The following is a 19,364-nucleotide window of genomic DNA, read 5'->3' as shown; positions in this document are numbered from 1 at the left end:
GTAAAAGCCGAGGAGTCCAGTTGCCGATACCAGGAATCTTATTTCCGGATGAATTTAAATACGGTCCAGGAACCCTTTTTTCGGATGAATTGAAATACGATCCGGGAACCTGGACCGAATTTAAATTGTGCGAGAAAGAAGGTTCCGGCCCTCCATTAGAATTTATGAGTTCCTGGACCTTTAACAACCCTGATCTGTACCATTCAGTCCTTAATGATTAACGCAAAATGTTGTAACAAACTTAATTATGTGTTCGAATATATTATTTTAGGCTGACATTTATTTTCTGGGGTCAATGTTCCTCAATCTCCTAAAGGACACACTTGACTTCAAAACAAAACATCATATCTCTTGTGTTGGCAACACTGTTGAGGAATGACGTTTATGTCAACGAGTTAGGTTTACATTCTGCCTTTGTACTTAAGTCAAACATATTACATTATCTTAATAGTTCACATTTATATTCGGTTAAAAATGTAATGTGATCCGAAACGCCTTATGCAACAATCTTTGTTTATCTATGGCGGTCTTGTAGAAAGTGTTTAATTTTTATGTGAGCCCATTAATGCAAGGGACTACTTACTTTTCGACGCCATGATAGGGGATCGTGCGAGTTCAAAGCACTTAAACGTAGGTCATATTTATATTATGTTTATTCTTGTGTAGTGATTCGTAGTTTTGTTTATTTTCAGTTGAAAAGTGATGAGTAGATAGCAAAATTTCCTCTGTAAATTGCATGTAGACTTTGTACTTGCACTATTACTGTAGTCCTACTTTACGAGTGATCGGAATTTTCATTGAATACATTTATAGATATAATTATAATTGACTTATAAAAATCATCGTAAAGATATAAGAACAGAAACTCCATTAACTGGTTAGTTTATGCTTAAATTAGCCTTGTCCCTTGCACGAACGTAGAGCACAGATTTCATTCTATATCGTGTCTACTTTGTTATCGAATCTGAAGGAGACAATTGCTCGTTTCATCCATATGTTGATGATGTGGTTCTCTACAGCGAGTTAAGTTTTGTAGTACGCCAAGTTAAAAGTTATTCCACAGAGAAATTTATATATTTACATTATAAATTTCTCTGTTGTAATACCTTTAGGCAGTGTAACATTGGCATTCAAAATGGGACTTTTCACATAAAAGTCGTTCAGAATTACATTTTTTTGAAGGATGAAATTATAGGTACAAATGTAATAAGTTTGGGGTCTCACTTTGGCACCCCCTTCAAAAATATTAGTGAAACAAATGCTTAATCCAAGGTGTTGCCGGTGTCATATTCACATTGTAATATCCAAAGGCAAAGAATACAGAGATTAGCAGCAGTGCGGTATTTATTGAAAGTATTCAGATCACGGAACAAACATCCCTAGTCTTAATTTTCATGAGTCTTTAAGAGATTTTGGAAATGTGGAGTGTGTTCTACCACCTTGGCAAGTTATTATAGGATATGGCTAATGCATCACTTGCAGAAATGACCGGCACATCACTATCTACAGTTTTAAACATTCAGGATGCATTGTCCTGAAAATTCCATGCTTTGATCTTTTTATCTCATAAAACTTTGTACAGACATTCTTAAAGATAACAGTGTTACACTGGTAACAGTATGGTATAGTGAAAACACATTTCACTTGTTTATTTCCTAATTATTTACATTTGTACTTACCTGTTATGCATAGCGGAACATTTTTGAACGTGGTCTTTTGCTTTTTTCACTGAAAAAGCATAATTTTTCACATTACAAGTATTTATTGTTTGTTGCTAATTCGCTTTTGTTACACACAATATTGCGGGCAAATCTTGACTCACATTGTCTATCGTCAGCTGATATGCAAAAGGTAAAAAAAGGTAAAGTGTTCCCTTGTGCTTAGCACCACGCCATGAAGGCGTATAGGGGGTGTGGGGGTAACGACCCACACTTTCTTGATCCGGTCGTGAGTGGGGGTGATGTGATCAGCATCATGCCCCTGACCGCCTTTACCCCCAGGGTTTCCCCCAGGTACCCATGTTATTCGACGCTGGGTAGGCGCCGGGGCCGCTTCCACCGTTAGAAAAGTTCCCGGATTTGAACCGGCCGGGGATCGAACCCGGGACCTTTAGCATGGTAGTCAGACGTGTTACCGACTGAGCCACCGCGGCCAGTGATATGCAGTGTTTTCAAACTTATTAACCGAAAAATGCCGCACAAACTATTCACAAGGTTTTTAAGTGACAATTGATCCACAAACCATTCACGGAAGGTTAGGTTAGGCAAACAGAAAATTAAATTGGGAAAAAAAAAATCACAATGCAACCTTCACTTATTAACCGAAAAATGCTGCACAAACTATTCACAGAAGGTTTTTAAGCGAAAATGGATCCACAAACTATTCACGGAAGGTTAGGTTAGGCAAACAGAAAATTAAATTGAAAAAAAAAAAAAGAATTCACAATGCAACTTTCAGAAGTCATCTTGTAAAACTACCGCGTGGTTGCTACACTAACAGGGGGTTACATAATTGAACACACGGAACATTTGATTCACGTAGTCTATGGTAATGGTGGCAAGAGCTATCGTGCATCGGAGATACATTTATGTCTAAAAATACATGATTTACAGGCTGAATAAGTTGAATGAAGGGAGAAAACACTTCCACGAGCTTCCAAAAGTCTACAGAAACTCAGTTCCGTAAGTAGTTTCTCCCGTAAATTTGAAGAAATATGTTTTCACTATACCATACTGTTACACCTTACCCCCATAACTTTGACAGATACAAATTTTTCACTCTTAAGGTTCTTTGTGTTTGGTGTAATACAAGTCTGACAGGTAACACCAACTTCATCACCTGATAATTACAATTGTATCTTATCTTCTTCTCTTTGGTAAAATTTCAGTAACCACTAAACTTCTCTAATTCCCTTATTTTCTTATTTTTCACATTGATACTTACGTATTCTGCATTCCTAAGGATTCTTGAAGGTGGCATTTCGTTTTTTCCACGCAAATAATCTCAATTTTAGACATATCGAGTATTTTTTTTTTTTGTTCGCTTTCACTTGTGTTACACGCGATATGGTCGAGAAATCTTGACTAGCGTTGTCCATGATCAGTGGTTATGCAGTGTTGCAACCTTCTTCATAGAAAAATACCTACTTTCGTGTTACTGATTTTGTATTTCTTTCCAGGTTCGAAAAATGCACGAACCATGCACGTATATAGCCCCACGAACAATTGATAAATAACCCCACGAACCATGCATGGCAAGGTTAGGTTCAGTTAGGTTAGGAAAACAGTTAAAATTGTTTTTTAAAATCAGAAAAATATTTTTTTTCGGTTTGAAAACCCCACGAACCATACACGGATAGCCCCACGAACCATTCATAAATAGCCCCACGAACCATGCATGGTAAGGTTAGGTTAGGCAAACATAGTTAAAATTGTTTTTTAAAATTAGAAAAATTGAAGATAATTTATTTCAATATAACATATAATCTGGGTTTTTGGACATTCCAGTTCCTTCACAATTACATGGTGATTTACAAATTCTACTGGATCTTCAACACCGTGCAATTTCACCATGCATCCTGTGCACGTCATGTTGTTGCAAGTTCGTAATCAGAAATGATGAACAGTAACGCACATTTATTTACGTTCTACAACTGTTACACATTAACAAAACCGCGTATTTGGAAACACTGACCAGTTGTTACATCACGAAACGCATGCAAAAATTTGGTTCACGTAGTAGACGGACATCAAGGGAACAGTTACATGATTTACCAGCAAAAAAATTTCAGCAAGATGAAAACACACTTCCAAGACCTTCCTAAAGTATAAATGAACTCATTTTGGTAAGTACTTTCTCCTGTAAAATTGAAGAAATATGTTTTGCGGAAACAAAAATTTTCCCCTGCTATTAGTATTGTAGCAGGTTGAGGGGTACCTTCTGTGGTAGAAGTGAACTTTATGGTTGAGTATTCTTACATACAAATATGTGTGTACCCTTTACTTTACTTTACTTATCAGTTAACTCGTTCACAATGATGGAACCTGCACCTCTAGCACTTTGTTTCTAAAATGGAATACTGTAGCCTTGACCTTCTGTACCCCCACTAGAAATTTGAACATTGTGCATGAAGGTTATGTTTTTATGAATGCTTCCTGGTTTTAGCTTGCAGAGATGTGACATAGGCTAGTGAAATTATGTGTGATTTTATGTGGTAATAGTGAGATCAGATATCTCAGTAATTTTTTATTTCCTTTCCTGAAACAAATTGTATGTTACATAGAGCATCATAATCTATCGGTTAAGAAAATTTTCATTGGGGATTCATTTCTTGAGTGAGCATGAAAGTTGTATGTCATTCATGTACCACTTGACACACTTCACCCTGCAACCACAGGAACAAAATTTTAACTATGCTTGCCTAACCTTACCGGAAATGGTTCATGGGGCTATCCGTGAATGGTTTGTGGGGCACTAGCTTACTCACTGTGCAAGATGCCATTTTTGTAGAAGAACACTCGAACACCATTGCCAAACTTACCTCTGATCCAAAGTCCGTTGAATCCCACTTTCCCCTGCTCTAGAAGGTCTGTTCATAACAGGCCTTTTTGTCAGTCCCCGTGTTTACAACCTCGGCAGGCTTCTGTGATGTCATCAGCATGATACTCTCTGCGTGTCTGCTATCAGCACTGTAAAGCATGCAATGCTCTTGTTTTTAAGAGGAAAAACACATACTGAAGGGCATCGCAAAACAACTTACACAGAATACATGAGAGTAATGGTGTATAGAAGAATTATAAGTATGTAAAAGCATCAACTTACCCGCGGCTAGTGCTGGAAAGAACTGGAAGAGGAGCACCTCTGGGTCCATTGCTTTTGTTTCATGGCATTTCTCCTTTTTATTTCTTGGGTCGTGCGATTCAGATATCGAACTCGGAAAAATGTTCTTGCTCTACAAAACAACTTGAGCATCTTCGGATCTTCATGGGGAAACCTATTTTTCAGAATTTCCAACAGACTTCTTATTACTTTTGCTCCCTGATTTATTGTTTTTTCGTGGAACTGCCGGAGTATTCCCTCACACTCTTTTAAAACTTGCATCCAATGAGGAGAAGGAGACACAAGGCCACCTCGTGACAAAGTTTCTATCCATCCTCCACCTGATGAATTTGATGCACAATTTTCACCAGCTTCAACATTCCTACATTTTCTTCCGATATAGCCTGCAACATACCGCAGAGCCTCCTTTTCTTCATTTCTCATCAAGTAAAGCATGCCACTGTTTTCATTTGGCAAGTCTACAGATGATGACGTAAAGGTCACTTCTTGTCTTTGGTCAGTTGTTTGAGAATCGACGAGACCATCAAACAATGAAGCAAGCATCGTGGTCTCCCCAGCATCTTCCACAGGAGCACTCCCTGGGTGAGGCAGGTGGCAACCTAGTATCAATAAGTGCAACCTGTGCTTCACTTCTACCGGTAGCCGATTGTTGTAAAAATTCCCCATCCCACGAAGTTGAGAGAAAAGGTTCTCCAGAGCATCTTGGTTCAGCTTTCTGGTAAGAATGTATTTTAAATCATGGTATAATCCTCTTAAGCTGCGGATGGAGACAAGAAATCCTTGTTGGAATGGAAGAAGATTGCGTTTTCCCATAACTCTTGCCTCTGATATTGCTTTCTCCATTTCACTAAGCACTTCCATTTGTTCGTCATAATGTATGCCAAAGCCACATTTGATTTTATTGCTAGAATTCAGTGGCACACCTGAATTCATGACGTCAATAAAATTGTTAGTGAGATGGAAAAAAATTGCCTCAACCTCATTCTCTGGGAAGACATACTCAATAAGAGCATCAGTGTGCCTGGAGAAAAGTTCCATTGCTGGCGCAACCCTTTGTCTGTCATTCTGTTGCACTGATATGTGCATCCAGTTTAACTTTGGAGCAAGCCTGAGTTCGGAAGAATCCATTTTGAGTATCTTTTCTATGATATTTTTCTTCATAACAGTTTCATTCCACTGGATCCCATTATCGATAAAATGATTCCTCAATAATTTTATTAAGTGTGGCAAATCCGCAAGAACCCAAATTTTCTCCCCTGACAATGGAACTGAAAAGAACGGCTGCTCACAATTGACACTAAGATCGTTCCACAATTTTCTATTACTTCCACCTAGATCCGAAACTATAGTGACTATTTTATACCCAGCTACCCCAACCATTGATATAATATCAAACAACAAAGCCATGGGCATAGCTGTATCAAAGTTATAGTATACTGGCTGTTTCCATTCACCTGTCAATCCTCGAAGCATTTCAACCTGAACATTTCTATGGGGACCCAAAACTCGGTCATTTTCACTGTTGTAGCACACTCATCCGTTAACATTCATTTCATCAAACAACAGGACACTCAGTGTTTCCACTTCAGTCAAACACTGTCCATGCTGTTTCATGATATTCAAAACTGGTGCAAGAATTCACGGTGGGAGTCTCAATTTCTACGCCCAGCGACGAAGTGTTGCAATGCTGGGTAATGGAATTTAGACCTCTGATCTCATGTGGGTATACAATCGTTCACTGATCGCCCTTTGTGTTAATGCAGGAATTATATCTTCCTGTTTCCACCTCTGCTTTCTTTTCCCCTTAATTAACATGTTGATTTGCCCTGGAGTAAAGGTTTTGCTCAAAATTTGTCTCTTTTTTGTTCACGATAGTTTTCACTTTCTTCCAGTTCCTTGTTTTTAAGGCCACTTTTGACTGCAATACCTTATACCTTATACCTTGCTTGCAATTTTTGCAAATTGATTTTAAGATTTTTGATTTCCTCATGACAATTATTTATATCTATCTTTAGCTTTTCATTTTCCCTACTAATTGTTTTGTGTTTAAGATTTTTTCACTTTCTATTGAACAAACGGATGACAACGCAGATAAAGGCTTTTGTTCTTGAGGTGGCACGATGCTGTTAACAAATAATTGTTCACTTACCTTAGAGAGAACCCTTTTCCTAGCACATCTTGCCTTTGCACATCTTGCAGACCTGCACATGTGTGACTGGAAGTAACAATGTAGGAATGGCATCTTTCTTCAGTCTCTTCTTTGGTGTAATTCCTAATAATTCCGATTTTAAATCGCGTTCGTAACATTCTGGTGAAAAATGTGAAGAACAAATACTCGAGTTAGCAACCTGAAATTTGTCTTTTTGATAACATTTCCTCTCCCAGATTTTTTGGAACTTCTTGTTGGGAGGAAATTTATGGTAAACAATATCAAAATTTTTAGTTTTCCTAAGATAGTTTCGACATGTGCTCTAGGAAAAGGGTCATGTTTTGAACTAATATTGGCTATTTTAATTTAACAATTTATTATTCCCTTTTTGGGTTATGTTTGGTAGATATTAGGGTTATACATTTATTACTAAATTTTACTAAATTTTTAGGTAGTATGTATTATTATGCTATAATTGTTTTTATTTTTTGTAAAAAAACAAAAACCTCTTTTAACCCTTCGTAGGTCACGCGAGGTAAGTTATGTCTATGGTCATGCACGGTCTCAGAGACTGGATTTTTAAAATATGCCAAATTAATGGTCCAAAACACCAAATCTTCAATTATTACAATTAGATCTTTTCTTTCAACAATTGAGATTCTATAAAACTATAAAAATAGAAATTCTATAAAATTATAAAAAGGCACTCTTCGTTAGTCAGGCATGGAACGGCATATCAAATTTTCAGTAAAAATTAGGTACGCCTGTAGTCGTGCATGGGCTCAGACAGCAAGTGGCTTCTGCGAACCCTCCTTAGCGGCTCGAATATCTTACTAACACTGAAAACAAAATGGTGGGGTTAAAGAGGAAGGTTAGAAACTCAGCTAGACAGAGGAAGGGTGTTTCAGCTAGACAGAGGGAGGGTGTTGTCAAAACAATCATTGATAAATAATGATGTTGAAACCACACACCCGGAAAGCAAGAGACCGTGCACAACCAACGCAGGGTTAGTCATTAGTCAGTATGTGGTAAATATTTTGTATTCCCTGATACTCCTATGAGACAGTCAATGTCTGTTTAGTTTCTCTTCTCATATAACATGTGAAGTGAATATTCTAAAACTTGGTTAAGTAGAATTCCAAGTGTGATTTGTAGCTAAAGTATAGTGATACACATATTTAAATACAAGAATTGTCCTAATTACTTCTGAAAAATTTTGCTTCTTGGTCTGGAAAACCTGGAAGTGTCCGGGAATTTTGTTTTTATGACAAGGTGGACATCCTTAATGCTTTAAAACTTTCCAAAAACTTTTTTTTTTAATTGGTTAGATGCTGTGTTCTGTTATTCTTCTAAATTGCAATATTACACATGTTTGTTATATATATGCATCTATTTACAGTAGATGGCAAAGGCAAATTGTCCTATTGTGAGGGCCCTGGAATGAAATACAAATGCCAATAAACAGAGAGCAGCATCAGCTTCAGAACGGTTCCATTCTTTAAACCAACATAGGGTGCAGAATAAAAATAACAGAAAATTGCCCAATTTTATTTTAACTGTCCAATGTACATAATAACACTAGGGAACAAATTTCAACTTTTTTTTCTGTATCCTGGATGAAATAACATGTTCTTTACTAATTTCAGTGCGAGGAATTCAGAGAAAGTCTCAGAATGTGTGTATCACGTCACATTTCCAAGATAGGGTGTCCCAAATGTCACGTAACCCAGACTTTGAACATTCTTAACTTTTGTACAAAAAACGATCGAGACATGAACCTTGTATTTGTTATGAACTTTATCTATATGAATATTTTATAAACATTAAACACAAAAATATGGAATAAAAGCTTGCAAGGGGTAAAAGAATATTGAATGATGGAAAGAAAAACATGGATAAAAGGCAGATGTGGAGTCACTTGTAATAATTTTCGGATATGTCTCAATGGGCATTTATTGAATTGATAAAAGAATGATACATTTTTATGCATAAATGGTAAAAAGAAAAAGGTAATGTTCCCCGTGCATGTAGCACTGTGCCCTGAAGGTACATTAGGGGATGTGGGAGTAATTCTGAGCATTACAGATGATTTATCAGGTTAATCATACCTTATTCATTATTATTATTTTTTTTCTTTTAAATACCGACTTCAATGATGAGGGCATATACATATGTTTTTATTCTTCGAGGAATAGCCACGCATTACAGTGCGACAAAAATAACAATCTGTCCCTTGGTTCAAGCCATACCATAGGTACATTAAAAGGCATTGAATGAATACCATTCAGTTCTCTTAGTGTTACAGCACAACTATGATATGTACATGTGAGGCCCATGGGCAGTCTCGTATCTCCCAGCTACAAAGTACAGTCGGTACACTATCTTTACACAATCTGTGATGTTTTTACATTGCAATTTTGGAGTTCAATGGTCAGAAATGTAAGAAAATGTGTTAAGATGATATACACAGCTAAGGGGTTTTTTCAGTTGTTATAGTTTATCACAGTACAGTCCACTGTGTCACTGCAAAAAATCAAACACTGTAAACTACAGGTTTATATTGCAATATGTAGTAATATCCTTTATTGTAGCAAACAGATTTACAACAAACCTCACATATCAACACATAAGAGATGTCTGAAGGTATACATGATGATTTACCACACAAACAGTTTGCAGTGTTTTGCCAAATTACAAGAAAAGCAGAATTCTGTGGTGTGTGCATTACCCATATTATACCATATATGACATCATGCATATCTCGAAAATGGTACGTGATAGGGAAAAATGAGTGGCAAATCCGAAATCAGCATGCCAAAATTAGTTAAGAACATATATTCGCTAACAGGATGCAAAATCACTGTTCCCTAGTGGAATCTTTCCCTGACAAGTTTGGAATCTACTCTTCTTTAATTTTACATAACATATTTTAATTTGGCAAAGTTTCTACTTCTGCAGAAGAAAAAGTACCAATGATATAGAGTTCGGTGCCAGGCTCACTGAATCCTGGAATTGTAGTATGCTCAAAGTGTGTGTTTGTGTGTGTTGTCATTTTCTGTAGTATTTTTGTGTGCTGAATCCAAATCTGTTGGGTGCCCCCATGGAGTTAATTGGAGTAATAATAAAATCATAGAGAGAATGAAACCTCCAACTGTCAAAATTTCCCTTTGTTGTTATATAATGGACATTTTCTAATATGTTAACCTGTGAGGGCAATCTAAACTTTTGAGGCATGACATTTAGATTCAAGGAATAAGAAATTTACATTAAGTTTTCCTCAACTAATTTCACTTTCAAATGAAACATACCCAATTTTTGATAATACATACATAGAAACTGTAGATACAACTATCCAGAGTTGTGACCCAGCATACAAAGATGTTTTCAGCAAATGGTGAATACCAAGCTTCTTATTTTTTGTTCAGGCAGATGTAAGAGCCGGAAGTAATATTCCAAAAATTTGTAAATGGTGTTTTGCCAGTTTGAAATTTGTAAATAACAACCATAGATAGATAACACATGTGGATATTACTGACCGTGTGTTAAGGGGAGATGGGGCACATACTATTATGGACATGTGAATTATAGCAATACTACCATGTATGTATAGCAGTAAGATGGATATTCGTGTTTTAATTCATTATGCCAATGGTTTCTTAATATTTTGTTGTTTGAAACCAGTAAAATGATGTCTAAATGGTGAACTGGATAATATACAGTTCTTGAGTCATTTCAATTTATGCATTCATGTTACGGGACTGAGGTGTGGTAAGATTAATACATGGGCTGTAAACTTAAAAGTGGCAACACTGTCGGGAAGAGGTGATAACACCATGCATGTGCTATCAGACGGTGAGCATTGTCATTTGGGGCCCATGTCAATATGTGGAGTACCCAAAGTTGTCGGTGCAGCGAATGCTGTTGAGTATGTACGAGGTTGAAATGAACACCATTTTGTGTACTGCTCTAAATCATGTTTACAAAGGTAGAACAGGGATTGTGGATCAAAATCCAGGTGGCCCGAGGCAAGAATGCACGTGAATGTCATCAATACTTGCATGAAGCCTGTAGCAAACAATACCTAGCCGTATCTGATAGTTGCACAATAGGTAAATGCATTTCTTGAGGAGTTTGGGATGTGGGTCATTCCATGGGAAGTCACCAGAATTGTCTGGAAACGTGTCGCCTCATAGTAACAGATTGTAACAAGCTTTTGTGCACGTATAGAGTTAGTAAGGAAATATCATTGTGTGAAATATCTTGTATCAAAACATAATACATATTGCACAGGGTGCCTCTAAAGAATGTGATCCTTCAAAAAAGTACAAGACACCGACATTTTCACATAATTGTTAAGAAACAGCGAACTGAGATAGAAAGTATGTTTTTGCTTTATTGTACAAAGTAAAGTATACTTAGTTGTAACAAAATGTAGATTTTGCTTTATTTTTATATGTGTATGCTCAGGAAGTGGTTGAAATTCACTGTCGTTAAGGTGTGCGGCAGAAAATCGGGTAAGTTTATTAATTTCCCCCCCTACTGAGGAAATTAGCCAAAGTCTTTATATTCATCACAGTATGTCTTCTATGTATGGTTCATCAGCACACACCCTCATATTGCTGTTTAATGTTTCTGGTTATAAATTACAGACACTTTTTACAGTATGTGTGCAAAATGAGGCAATTTCAGGAGTTAAAATCTTGTAATGAGAAAGGTGGCAACACTATGCAGGTGGTATAATTGAAAACACCTGAACGTTGGTATTATTTACAGGAAATATGAAAATTTCACTCTGCCTCATTTGGTATCTGTTGCGGCCATACGAAATGTTTTAGTGTAGAATGTTCGTAATATGGAAGTTTCAAATAATCATATCCCAACTCAACTGGAAGTTGTAAGTGGAAAGTACAGTAAAAATTGCATATTCCAGAACCTCTATAAGAAGGAAACCTGTAAATATGGAAAAAAGTCCCCAGAACGGACAGATTTTATACCTGAAAATAACCTGCTTAAGGCGGAAACCTCCTTAACGCGGAAACGGAACACTATTTAAAGACCAACGAGATGTTTTTATTCTCAGTAAGACGGAAATTTCTTCCTTTATTTTTTTCGCTCGCAAGAAAACAATGCAATACTGTAAGTGGAACACGCCTCTGTTGTCACTTGCTTATCGGTAACATTGTCGATATGAAAGAATGCGCTACAATACTCAAAGCTGTTACGATTCCGTTTCTTTCTTTCATCTCTTACCCTCTTTCTCCACCTTTCTTTGTCTATTTCTCCTCTGTTCGTCATCTTCCTATTTTTTTTTGTTATCTCTTTGTTTCTTTCTTTTTCTTCACTTTTATCTCAATCTTTCTTCACTCTTATTCAATCTTTCAGTCTTTCTCTTTCCCTCTATGCACATCGTGCTACGTCTCCAGGAGTCCCGGGTTCGAAAAGATACATAAGTACAACTGTACGTTCTTACAATACTGTAAAAAGTGTACCAACATGTTGTGTAGTTACATAATTGTAATCTCTGCTATGCTTATTGCGACTGTATCGCATTTTTATTCATGTACGTACATGCATTAGTACTCTACATTATTAGTAATGCGAAATGTAAATCTGTCTTTCCATTATTTCCTGCAGCACTCTATACTGTATTTAAAGACAACCCTGTATAAGAAGGAAAACTGTTAAGATGGAAAATTTTGCTCGGAACCATCATGTTCTGGGATAGACAGGTTTTACTGTAATTTCAAGGGATCAATCGGAGAGTTGCAATGTGGAATGTAATTTTACATTTACAGTGATGGTTGTCGATTTAGTTAACTGAAAACAGCTCATTTGTATGTCGCAAATGCAGAGTGAATACATTGCACAATTGCTGAATCCAGAGTATAGGTTCTCCCAGTAACTGTGAAATCCTGGCAAAATGTCAGTGTGTGGAAGCCAACATGAATCTTCCTTGCTCTGTCATGTAAAACTCTGTGCAGGCCCATGAGGGTGCATAAATTTGACACAATATTCACTGTTGTCATGAGACACTTCTGTAATGATTCCCAACCACCACTGCAAATTGTACACACAAGCAACATATGATGAACTGTGTAGCATTATTTTACCTTGTGTTACTGGCACATTGGAAACTTCTTTAGATATCACACTAACCAGTTTTTGTAGTCATGCTGGATATGTGAGATGTAAGCATGCATGTTTTGGTTAGTGGTATGAAACAGTGAAGACTTCTTGTTCCTTCAATGCGAGTTGCTTGAGCAAATCATGTCTTTAACTTGTCTGTTTGCTGTTCAATTTCCTTAGAGCTGACATAGAAAACCTCAATGTTCTTAATTGTAGATGCAAATTCACATAGTTGCATAGGAGTTAGAATATGATTGTTGCATGGTCTTTGTATGCTTGCCCTAGTTGCCAACCATTTCACTGTGGCACCTACACCATCAGAAGGTCCCTTCCCATTACAACTTGCAAAAAAGGAATTACACAATTTTCCGTTTAGCTGGGAATCTGTTTCTGAGAATTGAGAGAACTTCTTGTTGAAAGGAATAAAAAGATGCTGTGTCATGAATCAAGTGATCACTTACAGCACACAGAGAAACTGTACTAACAGATGATTTATTTCGCACATAGGCAACAAAAGGATGAAGTGTGGCTTGAGAATTTTCCCAGTGAAATCCTTGCACAGCATCTTGGTCTCCAAAAGCATAATTCTCTGAGAAATCTACTAGAAGGATGCACTCATCATCTGCAAGCGATGATTTCCTTGTTGACAGAAAGTGGCTTTGTGCAGAGGTAATAAAATGGTGTCTGGTTAAGGCTGGAATTATTTCAAGGAAAGTAGCAATGGATTATTTTGTTGTTTGTATGACTGTGCTCGTGTCTGTAGTGACCCTGTTTGTATGTTATTTCCTCACGTTCTGCACACACATTTTCGAGGTACTCCTGCACTTCGTAGCCCCCTGAGCAGTTTGTACATTCACCAAACATACACTCCATATTTGATATATCACAAACACATTTTTCCATTATAGTAAGAAGTTTGACATGGGATTGAACAGAGTGCAGCATGAGCTTCATATTGTGGTGTATGACGCATACACACACACTATGAATTCCACCTGCTCCTAGAAGAACACACTATTTTGGACGTAATTCAGCAAATTTTGAGAACCCCACTTGCAAGTTTGGATGTTCATTTTTAAACAATGCATACAACTTATTTATATTGCACATTACCAGATGCTTTTGTTTATGCACCCTTCCTCCGTCAACCTTCACAGAAATGATATCTTTCTTTCCTGCACAAATTCAGCTGTTTTCATCATTCTCATCAAACGTGCAGCAAGCATCAATGGTATCCCCATTCAGAGCAATCCCAGTCTTTGGAGTGAAGGCAGTGCCAGTATTCCTTTCTCAGCTTTCAGTTTTTTGGCTGTTCGTACCATCTACTTAGTAGTGTTGAAATATTCGCTAACCTTTGTTGTTGGCCAACAATGAGGGGCAAGTGTGAGTATTTGAAGCTGTTCAGCTCTTGAAGACTTGATGAATTTCTGCTGAAGTTCTGATGTGAGAAGGTTTAGGTTGCTTTCAGCATGAGTTTTTGTAGCCTCAGCAGATTCTTCTGGCTCTTCAGAGATATGTAAAACTGCTGCAACATGCTTTGTAATAGAAGATTGTATTTGTTTCATTTTTGCTTTTCCATACCTTTTCCTCTTCTCTTTGTTCACATGAGTAAGTGTCTTCATGGGAGATACTTGTATTTCATGCACACTTGAATTCAGTCTCTTCAATTTATAGCACTGCTGTCTGGAACATAATCACTGTCATTTACCTCATCGACATTACCCAAATCTTCAGGCTGGTACGGTGTTTCTTTCATGTGTGTCTCACATTTTCCACACAATTTTTGCCCAGGAATCAGTTTACCACCATATGTCCTTGCTGTTTCTACAGTAATTGTCCTTAGTGACTTCTTGCAAGGACCCTTGTGATAGGAAAATGGGTCGCAGCAACGATAACCAAATATATGAGAATATTTTTGCAAGTAAACCTTTGCATGATGGAAACAAATGTTATCCACACTACCTACTCTAAATTTCAACAGTTCTTGATCTAAACCTGGCAGGGTGCTTACCAATACAGTTCCTGTTTTTGGTGTGTAGTGATGTAGGTGACAAGCACTGTCTGTCTTCAAGCTTACACTGCACTGCACTGAGGGTTCATGTGGCACACAGCCCTGAGGCAATGCCATGTCTGTGTTTATTCCGCTTTGAGTTATCACACACAGAATTAATGTCTTCCCGTCTCTAAGTACAGTTTGTTAACAAGTCTTACTGTTATTCACACTAAATAATTGACTGTTCTCACCAAAACATTACGATACACCACCAGAATTTTTGGCGGGAAAACAAAAGAGTCCTGAAATTCACATGAAACAAATGAATATTAAAATGCACAAACGTTTCACGATTTGCATTAACTTTTGTGTTTTGGAAGATACTCTTTTACAGGTGTGAGTGCATGGGTCGAGGTACAGCAACCGGAAATATTTGAAAGGAAAACTCAATTATGCATTATATGTGAAAGCAGAACAGCAGTACACATAATTCAGTATTCTATGAAAATGGTTCAGAGTGCAATCATGAAATATCTTCTGAGGAACATGGAATAGTACAATATATTATTGCCACTCATTTCTCCTTGATATTTTTCCCTCATATGGAACTTTGCACCAAAAAAGAGTGTTTTTTTTAGCTTTTTCATATTTTAACATACATGACACACTTTTTAAAGAAGAAGGAAATATATTGCAGTCTTCCTTTTTTGTGTGGAAACACCACACTTTGGGAACTGTTCTTGTGAGAACTATGAAGATTGCACTTTATTTCCTTCCACTTTAAAATATGACATAGATTTCCACATATATGTGTTGGAAGTTGCTTTTTTGGTTATGAAAAAGACAACCACAAATTAATATAGTTGTCACCAAACTTAACTTTTTTTATTGTATATATTTCCTTTACATAATACAACTAGAAATTATATGTCATTTCTTTTTGTTATGCTACAAGCATTTATCTCATACCTTCGTGCTATACGTTACCACGTCGCTACACACTGAGACGGTAACTTTAATCAGTCCTGTAGCCCGAACTAATAACTGTAGACATAAATAATTTTACAGTTTTCCATAATACCCTCAGACATACATTTGTGCAAAATTTTATTAAAATTGGATATGTAGTGGCGACTACCATTTTGGTGATTTGCCATGGAATGACCCATGTGTGAGTGAGAAGATGAAGAAAATTGCATCATGCTGGGTTCCCTATATTTTCACCATTGTGCAACTATCAGATGCAACTAGGTATTGTTTGATACAGGCTTCATGCAAGTATTGATGACATTCGCTTGCATTTTTGCTTCGGGCCACCTGGATTTTGATCCACAATCCCTGTTCTACCTTTGTAAACATAATTTAGAGCAGTACACAAAATTTTGTTCATTTCAACCTCGTACATACTCAACAGCATTCGCTGCACCAACAACTTGGGTACTCCACATTTTGACATGGGCCCCAAATGACAATGTTAACCGTGTGATAGCAGATGCATGGTGTTATCACCTCTTCCTGACAGTCTTGCCACTTTTAAATATACAACCCACGTATACACATGTAACGTGCTCACATATCTGGAACCTGTTTATTTTATTCAATTAATTTTGGTGTCCACTGTCGCCACTTGTGGTAGTCTGCTTTGTGGGCTTCCAGTCTGTGCTGTTACACCAATATGTTACACAAGGTACATCTTATATAACAGCGTTGGAGGCACATGGCACAGTGGTTCGGATCCCACTTTAAACCATAGGTCCAGTCCCAATTAGCCTTACTATGCATAAAGTGAAGTTAAGACACCAACTCAAACTTATATAACAGCGTAGACTAGTACAAGTTCCGGAGTGGTGAATGTTAACAGTGGTCACTGATATTCATAAATTAAAATAAACAGGTACACGGGTACTTAAGCACATTTCATGTGTATATTTTGTTCATGCAAATAAATTCTTAACTTGTGCAATATGCCTCCATTACTTGTTGCTTGGTGTTTCAGTATTGAGTCGCGTGTCACATAAAAAAACACTGCAGCCATCACCACGGTTTTTCATTTCACCTAACATCCCGTAGTTAAGAACATATTGCTTCTGTTGTCAAAGTATTTTTATTTATGTTGTTCTTTCTTTTTCAGGAATTGGTTCTGCCTATGGAAGTGGTGGGGTTTTCAAATATTTAAGAGGCTTAGTATTGTGTGTTTGTGCATTTCCACTGCATTAAAACTTTAGAAACAAAATGAAAACTGCTCGTCTTATATCTAACAGATATACATGTTCAAGTGAGAGTAGCGGCAAGAGGCGGAGAACTCCGGCTGTCCGTTGCCTCTGCGGAGACCACAATTCCCACGAAAACAGTGATTTTGAACAAGATGAAGTTGGTGGTTTGAATATGCTTGCAGATGCCGTTCTTGCAGATGTCGAGGTAGGATTGAATGCTGCAGATGAAGAATGGGTGCCTAAAGGTTACAGAAGGAAGTCAGGCTCAAAGGATCTCTCTGCAAATTCTTCGAGCGAGCACATCCAAAATCTGACCGCCGTTCAGGGCAGGCGTCTGATTGACCTAACGTGCTTTTTTGATGCCCTGAAGTCAATCCTCGTTTGCAAGTGCGGGAAGGCCAAAATGCAGCTGAAGGAAGACATCAGTCGCCTGAATTGCCTTTACTCTGCTTTGTACTTGGTTTGCGAGGCATGCAACCACCAGGTGTACCTCCCAACCTCAAGACCGGTCCAGGTAGGCGGGACGAAAATGTGGGAGGTCAACAATCGCACTTCGATCCTTAAAAATGAACATCAGCTGGACGAAAATGTGTTGTGCACGGTGTTCTGGGTGTACGACGTGCCGTACGTTAAAGGAGACTCTTACGTGCAACTTGATGACGACACCGTTTTTGAAGATATTGACATGCAGAATATGGAATATTACCCAGAACATGAATTCACTGTTGAAATTACTGAGGAGGAGGTGGAGGAGAAAGAAGTGCCTGTCGCGGTCAAGGCAGTAGAAAGTCCTAGAGCCACGGGATCGAGTTCAACAAAGGAGAAGAAATCAATTAAATGCAGTCATGATTCGGATGAGGGTGGATCGTTCGGGTGCTTGGTGTGTAATGATGTGTTTGACTCTTTAGTAGACCTGCAGCACCATACAAAAATCCACATTGAGGATCGGCCCTTCCAGTGCTCCCAGTGCCAGGAAACGTTCGTCTCGCAGGAGCAGTTGAAGGAACATTCCAAGACTCATAAATTTAACAATCCAGTCGAGTGCAAAATTTGCGGTTTGGTTTTCAAGAACATGAATGTACGAGGAAGACACATCACTCAGTGCCACCCTCAGAGTAGACATGAGTGCCCTGACTGTGGGAGGTATTTCCATAAGCCAGATCATTTGGTGCAGCATCTCCGTATTCATACAGGTTAGTGTAGCTTTTTTCTTCTTCTTCTTCACTATTTTCATCTTTAGTTTCAGTTTTGGAACAGTATTTGAATTCTATACTAGGTACACTTTGTGTTTAATAAAGATAAAGAGAAAGTCAGTCATTTAAAGTTATAAAGTTTAAGTTTAAAAATAATAAATATTAGAGCTGAGCCAATACTGATGCTGATGTATCGATATCGGCTGATACCCAGTGGTGCAACCACAAGGGGGGCATCCCCCCCAATCTTGGAGGGAAATTGATTCTAGGGGGGGGGCAAATATTGACTGCAAAAGGCAGCTGCAGGGGGCACAGTGTGCCAATTACCCCCCTCTCGATTTCAAATTTTATTCAAATAGAAATACATTTTGTAAAATTATCTTACTTGTTTCGCTCGTAATGCTTCCTTTTCTCAGTGTTATCAAGTTCAGAGTCGTAGCTAGGGGACAGAGGGGGTCGGGCCTGGGTGCTGAATGATCTAAAATTTAGCGCCTAAGCCCGACAATAGGTTTTTAAGACAGTGAATAAATTTTCGAGCCCAACTTCGCGACCCACCAAACACCCTCTCGGGACTTAAAGGTTGAGAAACAATGATCTAAATTAAAACAATTGTGAAAGAGAGAATGCCATGGCAGCCCGTGAAATTATTTGCACCCTATTAAATCAATATTGTTTTCAGTTTGCAAAAAATTGGATCTAAAAGTTTTCTTGCTCGCTTCGCTCCCAGTCTCAAAATTGTATTCTGTAATGCATTTTAAATTACCACAGAGAGAAGAAATGCTTCTCTTCATTGATTTTGCATGAACAATTGTTTGGAGGAAAAGGAGAGTGCACATTTAAGAGACAATTTA

The 19,364-nt window shown here is 37.7% G+C and overlaps 1 protein-coding gene across 3 annotated transcripts in view; it reads left to right on the top strand.

The window, feature by feature from the left end:
• The first annotated feature begins 275 nt into the window (after positions 1 to 275).
• The window catches only part of LOC145984929 (uncharacterized), a 30,175-nt gene continuing 11,086 nt past the window's right edge, over positions 276 to 19,364 (top strand). Inside the window, exons 1-3 of one of the 3 annotated variants that reach the window (XM_083118338.1) lie at positions 276 to 630; positions 13,622 to 13,783; positions 17,239 to 18,513. In XM_083118338.1, the coding sequence (XP_082974464.1) occupies positions 17,340 to 18,513 (1,174 nt within the window). In that variant the 5' untranslated portion in view covers positions 276 to 630; positions 13,622 to 13,783; positions 17,239 to 17,339. Of the gene's footprint in view, positions 631 to 859; positions 878 to 13,621; positions 13,784 to 17,238; positions 18,514 to 19,364 lie in introns of those variants that run through there. The other 2 variants (XM_083118336.1, XM_083118339.1) reach the window with 2 other exon arrangements.

The sequence above is a fragment of the Lepisma saccharinum genome, chromosome 3, assembly GCF_977018435.1.
Source record: "Lepisma saccharinum chromosome 3, izLepSacc3.1, whole genome shotgun sequence".
In the NCBI taxonomy this organism is placed as follows: Eukaryota; Metazoa; Arthropoda; class Insecta; order Zygentoma; family Lepismatidae; genus Lepisma; species Lepisma saccharinum.
This window is presented reverse-complemented; position numbering and strand designations above follow the sequence as displayed.